The sequence below is a fragment of the Canis aureus genome, chromosome 16 (assembly GCF_053574225.1).
Source record: "Canis aureus isolate CA01 chromosome 16, VMU_Caureus_v.1.0, whole genome shotgun sequence".
In the NCBI taxonomy this organism is placed as follows: domain Eukaryota; kingdom Metazoa; phylum Chordata; class Mammalia; order Carnivora; family Canidae; genus Canis; species Canis aureus.
Window position 1 is genome coordinate 59,160,126 of NC_135626.1, and position 17,724 is coordinate 59,177,849.

At 54.1% G+C, this 17,724-nt stretch overlaps 1 protein-coding gene across 1 annotated transcript; it reads left to right on the forward strand.

Annotated features, from left to right (window-relative positions):
- Positions 1-26: 26 nt before the first annotated feature.
- PRCD (photoreceptor disc component) lies at positions 27-10,872 on the forward strand. Its single transcript, XM_077854361.1, has 5 exons — positions 27-2,031; positions 2,314-2,382; positions 4,400-4,480; positions 4,815-4,910; positions 9,214-10,872. Exons 1-3 carry the CDS (start codon positions 1,958-1,960, stop codon positions 4,419-4,421), a joined length of 165 nt encoding a protein of 54 aa, XP_077710487.1. The 5' UTR covers positions 27-1,957; the 3' UTR covers positions 4,422-4,480; positions 4,815-4,910; positions 9,214-10,872.
- The last annotated feature ends 6,852 nt before the right edge of the window (positions 10,873-17,724 follow it).

Genomic DNA, 17,724 nt, shown 5'->3' on the forward strand with positions numbered 1-17,724 from the left:
CACCGTGCACGCGGCGGGGAACCGACTCAAAGTGAAACACTCCCAGGCGTCTGCGGCCGACGCAGCCCGAGGGGGCGGACGCAGCCCCTCCGGCGGCGCGGGGTCCCGGCTGAGCTCGCGCTCGCTCCCGGCCCCTCCCCTGCGCCGCTCCCGGAGCTCCGCACCCCAGGCTCCGGGGCTTCGGGACCGGGGTCGCCTCCCGGCTCCAATTCCGTCCTGGAATCCGCCGCCGCGGGGATGGGGGCCGGCGGTCGAACTTCAGCGCCAGAGGCCTGGGCCCCCCTTCCTTCCGGCCAGCGCACCGCCCCCCCCTCGGTACGTGCACAGGGCGTCGGAAAAAAGTCCCTGGGTGCCTTATTAATGACACAGGCAGGCAAAAAAACAGGCGCTGCCCAGAATCCCGACCCTGGTGGAGGAAAGTCCGCAGACCAGGCAGCTGGCAGGGCAAAAAGAAGTCTTGGGGGGAAGGTGTCAAAAATCTTGGGGAGGCCCAGGCCCTGGAGACATCTCAGCTACCATGGCTGCGGTTCTGGGAATGGGGTAGACAAATTCTCGGCCTGGTGGCCCTGCTCAGCGAGGTGTGAGGACCGCTGGGCCAGAGGTGGGGGCTGGAGCTCAGAGCCACAGGATTCCCCCCGCTGCAAGCAACTGTTCAGACCCGGGGCGGCCAGGTGGCACCTCTGACTCCCAGCCCAAACCTGATGCCAGTGTCCACTTCTCCCTGTCGCTCCCTCGCGACCCCGCCCTTCTCAAGACTTGGTGTCCCTCTGCAAGTGTGAGAAGAGGTCGGCTCACCTCTTCCGCTTTGGCTTATGTATTTTAAAAATCGTTTTTCAAAGTAGAGAGCCCAGGTGCAGCCCCAGCTCTGGCCCTCCCTGGGAGCCTGGGCAGGAGACCCCTTGACACCGCTTCCATCTCCTTGGAGGGAAGGAAAATCTAGTGCAGACCTCTGGGGTTTTTGGAGAGGGCTGGAGGAAGCTGGATGCTCAGACCCCTGTGTGCTCCACATGCTGCCTGGGCCACCTCACTGAACCCCTCTGACAGGACACCCGATGCCTGTGCGGTGCCCTTCCAAGTGGCTGCTCAGAAGCTTTGCACTGGGAAAGCAAGTATTCGCTATTTCTATTTAGTATTTCTATTTAGCTTTATCTCATCTTTTACAAGTCTTATGTGTGTTTATTATGCAGGACTGTATTCGCACAGATGTGGAAGATCTAATGTATGAGCAGATGCATATACTTATTTCATGAGTGCACACTTAAATCCAGTCTTTTATGGAAGGGGCTATGGAAATCAGTAACATTTGGGGAGGACTGTCCAGAGGGGAGAACACAACTGCTCAGCCGCCCCTCCACTCCCCGGCCTCCCTTGTCTTTCTGGCTTCATTATCTAATATTCTTCCTCCCCTCCCCATGGCTCTCCATGACATCATTGTTCTGCCAACACTCAACTTCCAGTTGCTGGAACATGCTCTGTGCTTTTGTGTCAGCCGCCCCGGAAGAGTCTTCTGTTGGGGGGGAGGTAACCTTCCTTGAACACCTGCAAATTCCAATGCCCCCAGCTCCTCTCCCAAGCATTCCCTGACACATGCAACTCCGAAAGTGCTCTGCGGGTGCCTCTCATCACCCAAGTCGCTCTACTGTGGTCATTAATGTGACTTGCCAGCTCAAGTGTCTAGACTAGAAGCCCCTTGAGGGTTAGGCCCAGGTCCTAGTCACATCTGTATCCAGAATGGACAGCTTGATTTACCCTGCCACCGCAGGCGACAACTTGGGCCCAGTGAGGTTAATCAGTCTGCACAAGGTCGGGTCGGCTGACCCCACTAATCAGCTTGAGCCTCCTAATCCAGTGGCAGCAGGAACCTCAGGATGGGCAGCAGTGGCTTGTGAGAGCCGGCAGGGCCATTTTGGCCTTTCTCCTGCAGACTCTGTCCGGGAGGGGATGGGGCAGCTGAGCCATGTGCACCACCCTCTTCCTACTCAGCACCTTGGCCATGCTCTGGCGCCGCCGGTTCGCCAACCGGGTCCAACCGTGAGAAGCTGATGGGGCCATGGGCAGGGATGGGGAGAGAGGAGAAGCTAGGGGGTGAGGGGTGGTGCAGGGGCTGCCTGGACCTCCTGGGAGGCTGGAGGGCGGGGAGGATTTGCAGGGAGGTCCAGAGAGGTTTCCCATCAGAGCACGCGGGGGCGGGGGCTCGCAGGTGCTCCGAGACTGGCTGGAGTCCCCGGTCCCCCAGCCCAACACGGCCAGGAGAGGGGGTTCTGGGCCCGGGCGCTGCCCACAGCTCTTCCAGCCTCTTCCTCCCGCCCACAGGGAGCCCAGCGGAGCAGACGGGGCAGTCGTGGGCAGCAGGTCGGAGAGAGACCTCCAGTCCTCGGGCAGGTAAGGCAGAGTCTGGGCTGGGGGAGGCAGGGTGCGTCGAGGAAGCGGCTGCCCTGGCCGCCCCGACCGTGCCTGGGCAGGTACATGAGTGCACCCGAGCCGGCGCGCCGGGGCCCCTCGCCCCAGCCACCCGGTCCCCGTGTGCCCGGTGGGCAGCCTCGGTGTCTGTGCTCCCCCGCGGCACTGGGCGCCCCGGCCTGTCCTCTGCACCGCAGCTGCTCTGCTTTGCCCGAGTGCGGGGTGGTCCCCCGGGTCCCATCGGAAGGCGCGGGGGGACCGGAGAGGATGGGGCAGGAGCAGCTCCGGGCGGCCGGCTCGCTGCCCTTCCCCCTCCCCGCGGCCCCCGCTCCGCCTCAGCCGCTCCCCTGCCCCGGCCGCCGGCGGGATTCGCCCACCGGCCCCCAATAGGAGGCGCAGGAGCGGCATGACGTCATCGGCACCGCCTGCCATTGGCTGGGCAGCTCCTGCGGGCAGGTCGCGGTCTCCAGCGGCCGAAAGTTAACTCTTCCCTAGGCCGAAGCCATGTGGCTCCACAAGGGGGGAAGTTTGGGGAACTTCTGGATTCTTCCTTCCCTGGGTGACCAGTGTCCTTTGATGTTAGGGGCTCCTATGCCCAACAAACCACGGAAAAATCAACATGCATTTATTAAGAACATACCGTTGTGCGTGTTCTTTTGTGCCCCCGGACCCACCTAGTGGGGGAGTCCTGTGTGAAGGGACATTCTCTCCTGCAAAAGGTCTACTAGCCTTCTCTCAACTCTAGTGAGACAAAGCACATGATGCCCTTGGGCTCCGGGGCCTGTGGCTGGAGGGAGTCTCCCCACAGCGCTCAGATGGCTGAGCCAGTGAGCGTGCCTGCCTGCTGGGGCACCCCACCGGCTCTCCGGGTGTGTAGGACCTGCCTGGGTGCCCCTCAGCCATGTGGAGACTGGCGAGCCATGAGAATGGGAATCTGTCTCCGTATGCGGCCTCAAATTCCTCCTCGGTGCTGGGATTCCTCCAAGCTCTGAATGTCAGGAGGGCAGCCCTGGGCATGTGCCCGAGACAGGTATTTCTGGGCCACCCTTCCTTGACAATCTAGGCTAGCTGAGATGGTCATGATACTACCCAAGTAGGCCTGCTGGTGAAATGGGCTGACAAAGGTGAAATGATGAGCACTGGGCCTCACGCAGAGCAGGCCCTTGAATGACTAGTCCTCCCTGTTGAGTTTGGGTCTGGAGGCGGACAGCCAGAGTCCACATCCTGACTCCCTGCTTCCTGACCGAGAGCCTCTGGGAAAGCTATGTGATCTTTCTATTTGTATATAAACTGGGATTAATAACAGAATGGTGTGGGGGTGTTTGTGAGGTTCAAATTGAGATCATCCTAAAGCACTTGGCACAAAACAGCTGTTTAATAAATGCCGGCTAGCTATTCTCCTGTTGTTACCTGGCTCTTGATCAGTGTTCTATTCTTCCCTTGAGGTCTCTTAAACGTTAACTCACTTGGAAGTTGTAACAGCCCCAGAGGGTTGGCAAGACAAGTGTTTCTATCTCTTGTTAATGGTGGAGGAAACTGAGGGAAGGGGAGGCGTCAGTTTTTCACTCGAGGTCATCCATCCTATTTGTGGCTGATGGCAACTGACTTCAGGTAGTCGGTCTCCTCTACATGAAATGGGCCTGGACCCTCCCTGTCAGGAGAAAAAAGCTGAATCTGGACCATCTGGCCCAGCCTCGTGGGGTCTAGCCAGAAGGAAGCAGTTGCCTGTTAACTCCCAGGGACCCAGTTAACTGGAAAAATCAGCCTAACATCCAACACCTCCTGCTTCGGGTGGCTGTTGTGAAGGGCTGGTCTGGGGAGCAGTAGGCATGACATTTCTGCTCTGCAATTCCACAGTCACAAATTCCAGCTGATTTCCTGGCTGCTCCTACCCCTCAGTAGTGGGGTGCCTCCCTAGGCATGGGGCAAAGGGAAGAAGTCTGGAAAGACGGGAAGGACGTCCCCTTCAATCCTCTGACTCCCATGCTTTTCTGTTTAGAAAGGAAGAGCCTCTGAAGTAAGTCTTCACCCGGTCAGGCGGAGCTCGGCCCCAGGGACTGGGATCAGCTGGCAGAGGCAGGTAGGGCAGGGCTGCAAGCCTTGGAAGGTAGAGGGCTGGGCTGGGGACAAGGCAGGCTCTGCAAGGCCTGGCCATGAGGGAGCAGAGCTCCATGGAGGGTACACAGAAGGTGGGTGGCCTCTCATCAGCTCCTGCCTCAAGCCTGCTGTGGTCCAGGCCATGGCGCAAGGCTTTGTTAGTTTTAAGGGAAGGGCGTGTGGTGAAGTGGTGGTCATGCTGGCACTGTAGTGCCAGAGGACTTCTAAGGGAGAGGGTGTGCTCTGGAATATCCATTCTGCAATGCAAGCCCCTGCCTTGGGATGGGAGGAAGTGCCAATCTGGTTTTCTATTTCAGTTCAAGTCCCGGCTGGCCTCTTACCCACAAAGCATGCTGTGGTGGAAGCAGCAGCAGCAGCAAGAAGAAAAATGGGAAAAAGCAGTCATCAAGAAGGTAGACTCCTCCCTTTGAGTCCCTGGACCTGCCTGGCCTCCCTTTGCCCCAGACCCTGGTGGTGGGGCTCCTGAAGCAAGGCCTGGCTGGGGCAGGCTGGAGGGCAAAGACGCTCATTGCCCTGGCTTGGGCTCCCTTCCTCTGAGATCCTGAGGATAGTCTGAGGCAGGCCCAGAGAGGGACTCAGGTTTCTTATGGAAGGGCTTCTCATTCATCCCTAATATAATCCTTGCAATGACCCAAGAAGACTGGGTGTGTTATTATCCACACTTTTGGAAATGAGGAAACAGAGAGAGGTTAAGGAATCTGTCCAGTGTCATCCAGCTAGTTAATCCTGCCCCCCACCCCCACCCACCCCCCGCCCTCCCAGCCTCCTTTGGAGGCTGCAGAGCCCACACTCTTACCCACCAGGGCACAGGCCTCTCTGAAATCACCTGGAAGTTTGCAGCTTGCAGCTGCTATGTGAGAGCAGGGGTTCCACGGGCCCGGCAGCCCCAAAGCCTGTGGTCCAAGGCTGTGTGGTATCAGTTTGCCATGGTGGCGCTCTAGTTTCCAGGGCACTTGCCTCTCCCCGGTCCCCAGAGCTCACCCCGTCACCAGCCACTCTGCTGCAGTTCTCAATAAGAAATGCCAGCTGGGATCTGTGACATGTCTGCCTGCGGCTGGAAGGAAGCATCTCTCAACCTGTCCTCTGAGCGTGTCTGCATGCCTGTGTGCATGCGTGCGTGTGTTCCAAAGGGGCAGTCGCATGTGGGAAGGGAAGAAGCCTGACACTTGTTCTTGTCAATCAGCTGACTGCTCAGTACCACGGCGGCTCTGCCATTTCTCCCTCACAGTCCTGCTCGACCCAGAGCAGAGATCAAAGCAGATTTCCGCTTCTGCTCCCTGAGATCCAGGCGCAGACCTGCAGGCAGCTGCTCCCCACTGTCTGGAAGCCATTCATCATGCAAAGCGCCTCCCCACCAAACCCCTGCCTGCACGTGCATCGTCCCCCCACCATCACCATCCAGCCCCCAGGGTGGGCAGGGAGGTCCCTGCCTAGCTGCACACCCCCCAGGCCATCAAGAGGCAGGAGATGAGGAGTTCTCTTGACAGCAGCCTGTCTGCCGCCCTGACTCCACATCTGAGGGAAGGAAGGAAAGGGTGAGATGCCGCAGACAGAGGGGACCACGCTGAAGCCATGGGGGAGGGGCTGCTGATCTTGCCCTGGAAGCCTCTAGAAGTAGGGCAGGGTGGAGGCAGGGGAAGGGTCAAACCAGGGGAAGGAGCTGTGCGCGGGAATGGCGACAGAGCCCCACCGCCCACTCGACATGGGCCAGGAGTTCGTGACCACCTGTCTCAGCTCCTGTCAGCCTGTCTTTCTCCTGCGAGGTGTTGGCCTTCCTTGGTGACAGGGCTGTCGGGCTGAGGGCCAGGGGCACCGTTCCTGGGGCCCCCATCTGCGTCCCCGAGCCCACCTGTGTATTCATCCTCTAATCTGTTTGCCATGCTCCTGTCACTTCAGCCTCGGCTCTGCTCTCTACCATTTCCACGTTGCCTGCCTCCTTGCACTAGTCTGAGGAATTGTCAGGCCAAGGTCACCTGGCTGGACAGGGGCTGGCCCACGGCCCAGACACACCTCCACGAGGCGACACCCCTTCGCTGCACTGTTCTAGGGACCTGCTCAGGAGAGGGTGGCTCTTCTGGGCCTCGGTCCCAGAGGGAAGGAGAGAAGGGGAAGGGAAGGGCTGCTGGCGATGGGGGGACTGTGTCGGCTGGCCTTGGCGGTTGCCCGGGCCCTGGCAGCTGGGGTGCCATGTGGGCTGGGCGGGAGGGGCCCTCTCCCCCAGGGAGCAGGCTGGCTTCGGTGGGAGCAGATTGTGTTTACACCTTCCCCACACACCCAGCCCACGCTCGCCTCTTATTCCCCGGGACTCTCCCACCCCTGGGCTCTCTCTGCACCACGGGCACGTTTGCAGCTCCTCTCCTGCTGCAGGAAGTTGCCGCCCTCAGCAGAGCGCTCCTCTACAGAAGGCTGCCAGGGCCCAGGCGCTCCCTCCTCGGCCCACTATCTCCCGTCGTGGGGGGGACCCAGTGTCCCCAAGAGGCTGAATCCACCCACCCCCCATTTCCTTGGAAAACAGCTGCTGCTTGGGAATGGGGGCAGGAAGGAAAGCCCGGGGGGCTTGGCAGACTTGACCATAATAGGAGGGAAGGGATTAAGGGCAACCAGAGAGAGAGGGCCGAGAGAGCCGGGGCGCCTCTGGCCTCAGGGTGCATGAGATAATGTAGAATTTAAGCTCGGGGAGTCCAGCTCCAAGCTCTGGATTTGAATCTTGACTCCACCATCACTTTCCAGTTCTGTGGCCTCGGGTGGGTTACTGAATGTAAACCTGTCTCAGAGTTGTAAGGGTTAAATTAGATAATGGGTATAAAGTGCTTCGCGCACTTAGTAAGCACGCAGTATATCTGAGCCCAGGGTGGGGGGACAGTGTTTGTGAGCTGTCAGCCACTGAACAACTGGTCACTTTGCAACAACCGTAGGTTCAGAACAGCTAGTCCTTTACCTCCTCACCCCATGGCCCTTCCTGCCCTGTCTTTCCACATACACAACAGCAGGGTGATGGGCAGTTCTGGAACAAACCAGAGCCCAGCACAGGGGCACCTGGTAGGACCCAGCACCCGGGAAGGCTGGACGATGGAGCACCACGGTTGCCTCTGGGTGCCTGGAACCCTGTCCCCACCTCCAGTGGGAGTCCTGACCTGGACATCTTCCCTCCAACTGGCTCTGCGTCCCCAAATGAATCTCAGCTCCTAGAGAAGACAGGAGGCCATGGCCCTGGTGCCTTTATGGTCCTCTGTCTGAATGCTAATCTCTTTACTGGCTGGAGCCTGAGTGACAGGGAAAAGGCGGTTCTGAGCTGCAGGGTGGCCGAGGGCGGCAGGCGGGAGCAGGGAGGTGCTGTTGTCTGCTACTTCTGTGGCTGCTGCCAGTCTCTCCTGGAGATGGGAACATGACCAGAGAGCTAATGAGGTGGCGGGGGTGGGGGTGGGGGAGAAAGGGAGGCAGACGGAGCAGCTGCAGCAGCTGCCACTGCCCTGTGTCACCCCAGGGTGCAAATGCCACCACGGGGAGCACCCCGCCCATCCCGAACTGTGTGGCTGTGCAGATGCGGGCAGGATGGTCCTGGGCACAGGCCTTGGTCCAAGACCAGGCAGGCGTGGTACTTGATCTGAGGTGGGCATCATGGCACAGGAGCTGGTCCCAGGGGTGCCCGGGGACCTTTATAGAACCTCAGTCGGGAAGAAGCCCAAGACCTTGAGCCAGAGGGAAGTAATGCTTCTTTGTGAGCCTCAAAAGGAGGGAAATGGCCAAGGTTTACAGTAATATAATGACACTAATATTATTATTAATAATGGCTAATGTGTCTCAAACGCTTCTTACGTGCTAGGCGCTGTGCCAAGTGCTTTATTTATATGCATTGTCTCATTTATGGGGCAGGAACTGTTGTCAGTCTCATTTACCCAATAAGGAAAGTGCTTGCTCAAGGTCACCCACAGTGGGTAGTGAAGCCAGGACGTGTTCCCCGGCAAGGTGATGTAAAAGCCTGTGAAGGTGTTGGGCCTCGAGGACATCCTGGGAGTGTGACCTGTCCACCAGGGCACAGGGCATGAGAGCTGGCAACCCTCCCTGGTGATACTGCCGCTGCTCAGTCTGCAGAAACTCATCATTCCAGGCTAGACCAGACTCTGGGCCCCAAGGGCAGTGACCAGAGCCACCTTTCCAGGATCTGTCATGCTCCTCAGGGAGGAAGCAGTGGCCACTGGCAGGGATGACAGATATCAAGGTTGTCACTCATTGCTGCTGTTGCTCTGCTGTTTCCTCCAACCAGGGGCAGAGCCCTGGGGGTAAGGGAGGGTGGCAGCCAGCAGCCCAGCCAGAGAAGGAGGAGCCAGAGGAGGAAGGCTTTGTTGTTTGTTTTTACAGGGGGACGGTGCAGGGCTTTAAGGAGGTGGCTTCAAGACCTGCTGACTTTAGCCATAAACTGGTACCTAAGGGTGCTGGACCCTCTCTGTGGGATACATATGCCCCCTAGTGGGGATTAAGCCTGGAGGGTGGCTGAGAAAATTAAAGCAAAACAAAACAAAAAAAGATTTACTGATAGGCTATATGACCTCCGAACCTGGATAGGAAGGGCCAGGGCTGGCCCCCTGTGTTCCCGAGATTGCACAAGCACGCACAGGTTTAAGACAATTTGCAGAACCCAGGTGAACGAAGCATTGAAAGAAATTATTTAATTTATTCCTTGGTCATTTACTTAAGAAGCATGTATCGGGAGCCTGTGATGTACACACCCTGTGGTAGGTGTTGGAGTCAGACAGCAATCAAAGGGACGGCGCCCGATGTGCCAATGAGGACGACAGAAAGATCCTGGCCGAGGAGGCCAGTTGTGCAAGCTCAGCCGCTGCCTGCCACGACTTTTACTTCTCTGGACCTCAGTCTCCCCATGTAATAGGCAGTGTTGAACCTAAGTGGGCTGGTGCAGAGGATGGGAAGGACCACTGACTACCCTGGTAAAATGAAGGGGATGGACTTCTTGACCTCGGGGGGGCCCTTCCAGATTCAAGACAGGCTACAGTGGACAGTGTTTGGAGGTGCTGACGACGGTGACTCGCCCACTCAGCAAGCGTGTATGGAGCTCCTGTATGCCAGGCATTGTGGGTGGCAGAAATGAAGCGCCCAGAAAACTGGACAAAACTGAAGAAGCAACAGACGCTTGACTACAAGGAACATCCAAGATGGTGATCCCATGACCACCTCAGCATCTACCTCCCACAGGTCCCTGCCTGAGCACAGGGAGGGGAAACCCAGAGGACTGCAGTGGTCTTGTTCAGGTGAGGAGACAAGATCAGAGCTCAGAACAGTGTGCTGTTCCTAAAGATATACACACACATCAATGGCATCTCCAAAACAGACACAACGAAGATGATCCAATGGAGAAAGAAAAGCCCTTTTGAGGAAACACAAAAAGTGCTAACCATAAAAGAAAAAAACAGATAAATTGGACTTGATCAAAATTCTTGGAAAGACTGGAAGAGAATACTAGCCAAGCAAAAATCCGAACAAGGGCCTGTATCCAAAATATATAAAGAACTTTTACAACTCAATAAGAAGACGACAGCCCAACGGAAAAGTGGGGGAGGGTTTTAATAGACACTTCGCAAGAAACTAGACATATGGCCAATAAACACATAAAAAGATACACAACATCCTAAGCCATCAAGGAAATGCAAATTAAAACCACAATGAAATACTACTGCACACTCACCAGAATGGATAAAAGATGGACCATAATAGACGTTGGTGAAGGTGTGGAGCAACTTGTAACCCTGTCATACGTTGCTGGGAAACCCGTTTGGCAGTTTCTTAGGATGTAATCCAAGAGGAGTGAACATGTAGGTCCACACAAAGATTTGTACAGAGATGTTCACAGCAGTGTTATTATCAATAATAGATCCAAACTGGAAACAACGCAAATAGCCATCAAGAGGTAAATGGATAAAAAAAAAAAAAAAGGAGGCGGTGTATTCATACAATGGAATACGATTCAGCAATAAAAAGGCAATGAGCTACTATGTGAGCCATAACACAGGGCAATGAGAGAAGCCAGATGCTAAAGAGCACCTACAGTATGAATCCATTTATAGGAGATTCTAGAACAGGCAATAACTAATCGGGAGTGGCAGAAAGCAGATCAGTGGTTGCCCGGGGCCAGGCCTGGATATGGACACTGTGAAATAGCAGGAAGGTACCCTCCAGGGGGATGGAGATGTTCTAAATTGAGACTGGGGTTGTGGTTTTATGGGTGTATCACTGGCTGGACTATTTTAAATGGATGCACTTTGTTATATGTAAATTATACCTCAATAAAGATGACTTAAAGAGTTAAAAAAAAAAAAAAAAAAGAACCACGAGAATGAAGACCTGATCCTTGTCTTGCTTACAGTCTAGTGAAAACGCCAGATGTGAAAACAAACAACCATAAGGCGGTGAGTAGCCTAAGAAGCATGCTCAAATAACAAGAGTTCTGTTTATGAAGGGCTCCCTCGCGCCAGACCCACAGAGGTGGCTTGGCGTCACTGTTCTAGAAGTCCAGATAAGAAAAGAGGCTGAGATGGAGGGGAAGTTGTTCACGCAGGATTACTCAGCTAGAATCAGCAGGCCTGGGACTGGGCTCCAAGGCTGCCTGGGTTCAGAGCAGGTGCCACAGCAGCCTGTGGCAGGACACCGAGCAGAGAGCTCGGGACTGTTGCAGCTTCTCAGGTGAGAATTTGCGGAGGAGGTATTGACACAGGAGTTGGAATTTGCTCAGCAGAGTAGAGGATGCGGGGAAGGAAATTTCAAAGCAAAGGGAACAAACAATATGAGCAAAGGCTGGGCAACACTTGTGAGAAGGCAGGGTTCCTGGGAATGGAGAGACGTGTCCCAAAAAGAGCAGAAGAGGTCAACAGGATATTACATGTTCTTCGCATTCACTTATTTTTTTAAGAACCTATTAAGCAATAATTTTTACGAGAGGCAACAGCTCTGCAGGGCAGGCAAGTGATGTATGTGCTCTTGGCAAACGCAGGGAAGAACCCACCGTGATGCCAAGGTTGCCTCTTTAGGGAAAGGGGTTCTCCCTGTGACATTTCTCCTCCTCCAGGAGGTTAAGGCTGTGTTCCAGGATCCCAGGTTTCTGCTGAACACCCTTTGTGGCACTCTTTCACGGTCCTGAGAAATCCCAGGAGGAAAAAAAAAAAAAACGAAAACCCGCCTGTGCTTTTATGCTGGGCTTTCTGGCTGGAGGAAGTCAAGTCACTGGAGCGAAGCAAAATGTGTCACACTGTCATGGTGCGTTCTTCTGGAAACTCAGCACAGCAGTGAGGTTTGGAGGCTTTGAGGCTGGACTGGCTGAGGTCAGATCTCAGCGCTCTTTCACACTGATTACTTTCCCCTTTCTGCACTTTGGCTTCTTTAGAAGATTGCAAAAGAGGGGTGATCATAAGAGGGCAGATGTGAGAATGAAGGGACAGTACGTGCAATGTGCTCAGTCAGACTCATCGAGTCTGAGACGTTAATTTAGCCTGTACAGCCTTTTGTATGACAGTCAGTCCTCCATAAATCAGTTTTTTAAAAAGAAGGTGCTTAGAGCAGAGCCTGGCCCAGAGCAAACATTTAATAGACAGTAGCTTTTGTGTTTTCAAAAAGGTGACGTGCACATGTCATCCCTTTTATTTTGCTGTGACCCGTTCTTTCAGAGAATTATAATGAAGCGGGATTTGGGACATGTTGATCATATCATTTAGGATGATTGTGACTCTTAACAGAACACCCAATTTAGGGTGGCTCAAACAGGAAGGAGATTTCTAAATCTCACATTCTGGGGCGCCTGGGTGGCACAGTTGGTTAAACATTCGACTCTTGGTTTTGGCTCAGGTCATGATCTCAGGGTTGTGAGATGGGGCCCTGTGTTGGAGTCTGCGCTCAGCTCACAATTCTCTCTCTCCTCCACTTCTGCCCCTCCTGCCCTCTCTAAAATAAACATTTGAGGGTTTTTTAGAAAAGATTTTATTTAGTTGAGAGAGAGACAGACAGAGACAGAGAGACAGAGAGTGAGCATGTGTGAGCACAGGTGGGGAAGGGCAGAGGGAGCAGCAGAATCCCTGCTGAGCAGGAAGCCCAACACAGGGCTTGATCCCAGGACCAAGATCAAGACCCGAGCCAAAGGCAGATGCTCATCCAACTGAGCCAGCCAGGCAACCCTAAAATAAATGTCTTTTTTAAAAAAATCATCCTGTGTTTCACTGAAACTAACATGCCATTGCTTGTGAGATGCCCCTTGCATTCAGAAATATTAAAATATAAAAATGTGTGTCTTTGAGTTGAAACAAAAGGTCTGAAGGTAGGGGCTCTAGGACTGGTAATTTGGCAGTTCACCATGAGGACTCTTTGTCCTTTGTTTCCACTCTGCCATCGTCAGACCTTAGGCTCTGGCTTTGAGGCAAGCCTCATGGATGCAAGATGGCTGCCAGGGCCTCAAGCATCAAGTCTTCAGAGCCTCCCAAAGCCAGAAGAGAGGCTGCTGTTTTTAAAAACAAGAAAAACTTTCCCAAACTTTGCTTAATTGCATCACAAACCCTTTTCTGAATTCCTGGCAGAAGGAATAGATTTATCATAAGGGTCTGGTGCCGACTCTTCAAGATTCGCCCTTAGGGCCGGGGAGGAGCTTGCCTCCACTGAAGCACCGAGCTCCAGTTCTGTTGTGAGATGGAGGAAGAACAGCTGTGAGCTGGCAATGAGCAGCGCTGCCATACAGATGAACCGCCTGTGAATCACCGGTCAACTGTGCCCGACAGAAGCAGCTGACTGCTTGGGATATTCCTACCCACCTTCCTGTTCCTATCAACAATGGTAGAGCTTCCTCTCCAGGTTAAGAAATTAACCTCCATATTCCAAAGACTTGGTTTCCTATTAATGTGGCTTTCGGGTACCGTATCCAAAATCCTATCCGGATGGAACCCAGTGAGTTAGCCACCTGAGCACAGCAGGCCAATGGACTAGATTTCACCTCCGTGCTCAGAGCCAAGGCCCCCTGACCGCACCGAGGACTGTGGCCTTGCTCAGCCTGGGATCTACTTCTGTCACTGACCACTAGATTGGGGGACTCCGTGTCAGTGAATACAGATCCATGCTAGCCTAGGATGACGGCTACGTAACAATTCCACTGCACATAAAAACTCAAGTGTCCCAGACCTCGGGGCGCCTGGCTGGCTTAGGGAGGACTGACTCTTAATCTCAGAGTCTTGAGTTCAAGCCCTGCGTTGGGTGTGGAGCCTACTTAAAAAAAAAAAAAAAAAAAAAAAAAAAGAAGAAGAAGAAGAAGAATTAGAAATCACAACATTGATGCTTTGATCTCCACAGCTCTGAACTCCCGCCTGCTCCTTCAGAAATCTGATGCGTTCTCTGTTGTCTTTCCACTGATTTTTTTCTTTTTTTTTTAAGATTTTATTTATTTGACACACAGAGATCAGCAGGGGGAGCATCAGAGGGAGAGGGAGCAGCAGGCTCCCCGCTGAGCAGGAAGTCCAACATGGGGCTCAATCCCAGGACCCTGGGATCATGACCTCAGCCAAAGGCAGATGTTTAACCCACTGAGCCACCCAGGTGGCCCTGATTTTTTTTTAAGATTATTTATTTATTTTAGGGATCCCTGGGTGGCGCAGCGGTTTACCGCCTGCCTTTGGCCCAGGGCGCGATCCTGGAGACCTGGGATCGAGTCCCACATCGGGCTCCCGGTGCATGGGGCCTGCTTCTCCCTCTGCCTATGTTTCTGCCTCTCTCTCTCTCTCTCTGTGTGACTACAATAAATTAAAAAAAATTTTTTTAATATTATTTATTTATTTTAAAATATTTTATTTATTTATTCACGAGAGACACAGAGAGAGAGGCAGAGATACAGGCAGAGGGAGAAGTAGGCTCCCACAGGACTTGATCCCAGGACCCCAGGATCATGACCTGAATCCAAGGCAGATGCTCAACCACTGAGCCACCCAGGTGTCCCATTAAAGATTATTTATTTGACAGAGAGAGAGAGAGCAGGAGCAGAGGGGCACAGGGAGAAGAAGACTTCCTGCTGATCGAGGAGCCCGACATGGGGCTTGAACCTAGAACCCTAAGATCATGACCCAAGTTGAAGGCAGATGCTTAACCAATGGAGCCACCAGGTGCCCCATCCTCCCCTATTTCTGGACTGCCCAGGCAGTGTGCCCTCTGCCTGCCACTCTTCCTGCTTGTGTGCTCTATTTTTCAAATAAATAAATTAATTAAAAAATAATAATCTTGAGGCACCTGGGTGGCTCAGTGGTTGAGCATCTGTCTTTGGCTCAGGGCGTGATCCTGGGGTCCTGGGATCGAGTCCCACATTGGGCTCCCTGGATGGAGACTGCTTCTCTCTCTGCCTGTGTCTCTGCCTCTCTCTCTCTGTGTGTGTGTGTCTCTCATGAATAAATAAATAAAAGGGATCCCTGGGTGGCACAGTGGTTTAGCACCTGCCTTTGGCCCAGGGCGCGATCCTGGAGACCTGGGATCGAATCCCACGTCGGGCTCCCGGTGCATGGAGCCTGCTTCTCCCTCTGCCTATGTCTGGGATCCCTGGGTGGCGCAGCGGTTTAGCGCCTGCCTTTGGCCCAGGGCGCGATCCTGGAGACCTGGGATCGAATCCCACGTCGGGCTCCCGGTGCATGGAGCCTGCTTCTCCCTCTGCCTATGTCTGGGATCCCTGGGTGGCACAGCGGTTTGGTGCCTGCCTTTGGCCCAGGGCGTGATCCTGGAGACCCGGGATCGAATCCCACATTGGGCTCCCGGTGCATGGAGCCTGCTTCTCCCTCTGCCTGTGTCTCTGCCTCTCTCTCTCTCTCTCTGTGTGACTATCATGAATAAATAAATAAAATCTTAAAAAAATAAATAAAATCTTTTTATTAGATTTTATTTAAATCTTTTTATTAGATTTTAATCTCACTGCGTTTTGCTCCGGCCTCTCGGCGCCTGCCCAGCCACCCGAGACATGCCACCTGCGGTGAACCTGCTGCTCTTCTACTAGGTGTCCTGTCAGGTGTGAAAGCTCCACTGTAGACCGTGGCATTGTGGCTCCTCTCAAGCCCAGAAGAATGCTCCATGCTCCTCACACACACTAGCTGGCAACCGGTCTGGGACTCAAGACAGCCCTGCTAGAGCCCAGAGCCCCCCAGTCTTGCAGCCATCAGCCCCTGCAGCCTCTCCTCCTCACTCTGCTTGCCATAAAGTGGCTCAAAACCACGGAACAGGTGCCCATCATTCCCCTGAGTAATTTCATCCCAACCACCCCTGCAAACACACAAAACCCTTCTTTGCTCCTCTCCCCCATGCCCAAAAGCCCTATAGTAAGACTGATGTATAGATATACGAAGTTCAGTACATCTTAGTGGTGAGAGTATGGACTCTGCAGGCTGGCCTCAAACCTTGACCCCAGCAATCACTAGTTGTGTGAATTTGGGAAAGTCACCTCATCTCTCACTCACCTCACCTCATCTGCGAAATGCGGGTAGTGATAGTGCCCTTCAGAGGGCAGCGGTGCACATTAAACAAATTGGTGTGCGTTCAGTACTCCAGGAGTGGACGGCGCATGGTAAGTGCTACCCGGTATCCACTCTCACTGTTATTCGGCCTGCAGCGGGTCCCTTGCCTCCATCCAAGCAGCTCTGGGGAACTTCCACATTCAAAACTCCCTCTCCGAGTCTGAAAATGAAAGGAACTTAGTTTTCAGGGAGAGAGCCCATTCCTCCTTTCCCTATTCTACAAAACTGTATTCAAGGGCAAGACAGAAATGCAAGGGCCAGTTTCATAAGACAGATGTTACTGCCAAGTGAGTCAATGATTATCTGTTGTGTACGTGGGCAGAGGCAGAGGAATAACAACCAGACTCTGGGAGGCAATTAAAAAGAAAAAAAAAAAAGTAAAAGAGATGTCTCATGGAGCGCCTGGGTGGCTCAGTCCGTTAAGCCTTGGACTTTTGGTTTCCCCTCAGGTCATGATCTCAGGGTCTGCGACCCAGCCCTGGGGCGGGCTCTGTGATCAGTGGGGAGCCTGCTTGAGATTCCCTCCTTCTGCTGTGCACACTCTCTCTCTAAAATAAATACGTCTTTAGAAGAGCAAGCGAGCGAGAGATGCTTCCCGCCTAGAAGAGCTTACAATCAAATCAAGGGAGGCAAACATAAACAAGTGTGGCAACTTGATAATAAGCACCTGCGACCTATGGCCATACACAGAATAACATAACCCAGACTAAATGCCACTGCATAGTCACTAGCGGGTTGATGACAACGGGGGGAGGCTAATGCTGAAAAGGCCTTTCTGTCTTATAAGTTTAAACTAATTTCTGGGGGCACCTGGGTGGCTCTGGTTGAGCATCTGCCTTTGGGCTGGGGTCGTCGTCCCAGGGTCCTGAGATCGAGTCCCTCATCCGGCTCCCAGCCCCGTAGGAGCCTGCTTCTCCCTCTGCCTCTTCCTCTCTGTCTCTCATGAATAAATAAATAAAAATTTTAAGGGATGCCCGGGTGGCTCAGCGGTTTAGCGCCTGCCTTTGGCCCAGGGTGTGATCCTGGGGTCCCGGGATCGAGTCCCACATCGAGTCCCACATCGAGTCCCGGGATCGAGTCCCTGCAGGGAGCCTGCTTCTCCCTCTCCCTGTGTGTGTGTCTCTCTCTCTTTCTGTATCTCTCATGAATAAATAAAGAAAATCTTTAAAAATAAATAAATAAAAACAGTATTTAAAAAAATGAACTAATTTCCAAGTAGGTGTAAATTCTGGCTCGGACTAGTGAATGGCTCTGGCTCTGCTGCATCACCCACCGCCAGGGCTCTGGGCCGCTCCGAGCCCCGCTCGCCGGCGCCCCCTGCCGCCCGGGCCTCCCGCCTTCACCCCAACCCGCAGGGCGGCGGAGCCCTAGGCCCAATCGGCCCCGGGAACCTGCCGCCTCTTCTCTAGCGCAACCCAGCACCCAGATGACCCCTTTTCCGCCCCAGGTGCAGTCCGGCCGGGCCCTGGTGTCCTCACCCGTTCCCCTAGGGAGACCCCTCTCGAACCTTCTGCGCCACCCTACTCTACGCCAGGGAAAATCTGTGCACTCAGTAGATAAATGCTTGTAACTGAAGCAACCGTCTCCGTGGCTCCAGAATCGCGCTGAGGATGCTGCTGCCGCACCCCCACCTCCCCCGGCTCCGGCGGAGGTTGTTTGGACTACACTTCCCATGAGG

What these genes read in the sequence shown, in the direction of transcription:
- PRCD (XM_077854361.1), top strand. Translation starts at nt 1,958, where the DNA reads ATGTGCACCACCCTCTTCCTACTCAGCACCTTGGCCATGCTCTGGCGC. An exon ending in TTCGCCAACCGGGTCCAACC is followed by an intron (nt 2,032 to 2,313) that starts GTGAGAAGCTGA and finishes TCCCGCCCACAG; the next exon opens with GGAGCCCAGCGGAGCAGACG. An exon ending in GACCTCCAGTCCTCGGGCAG is followed by an intron (nt 2,383 to 4,399) that starts GTAAGGCAGAGT and finishes TTTTCTGTTTAG; the next exon opens with AAAGGAAGAGCCTCTGAAGT.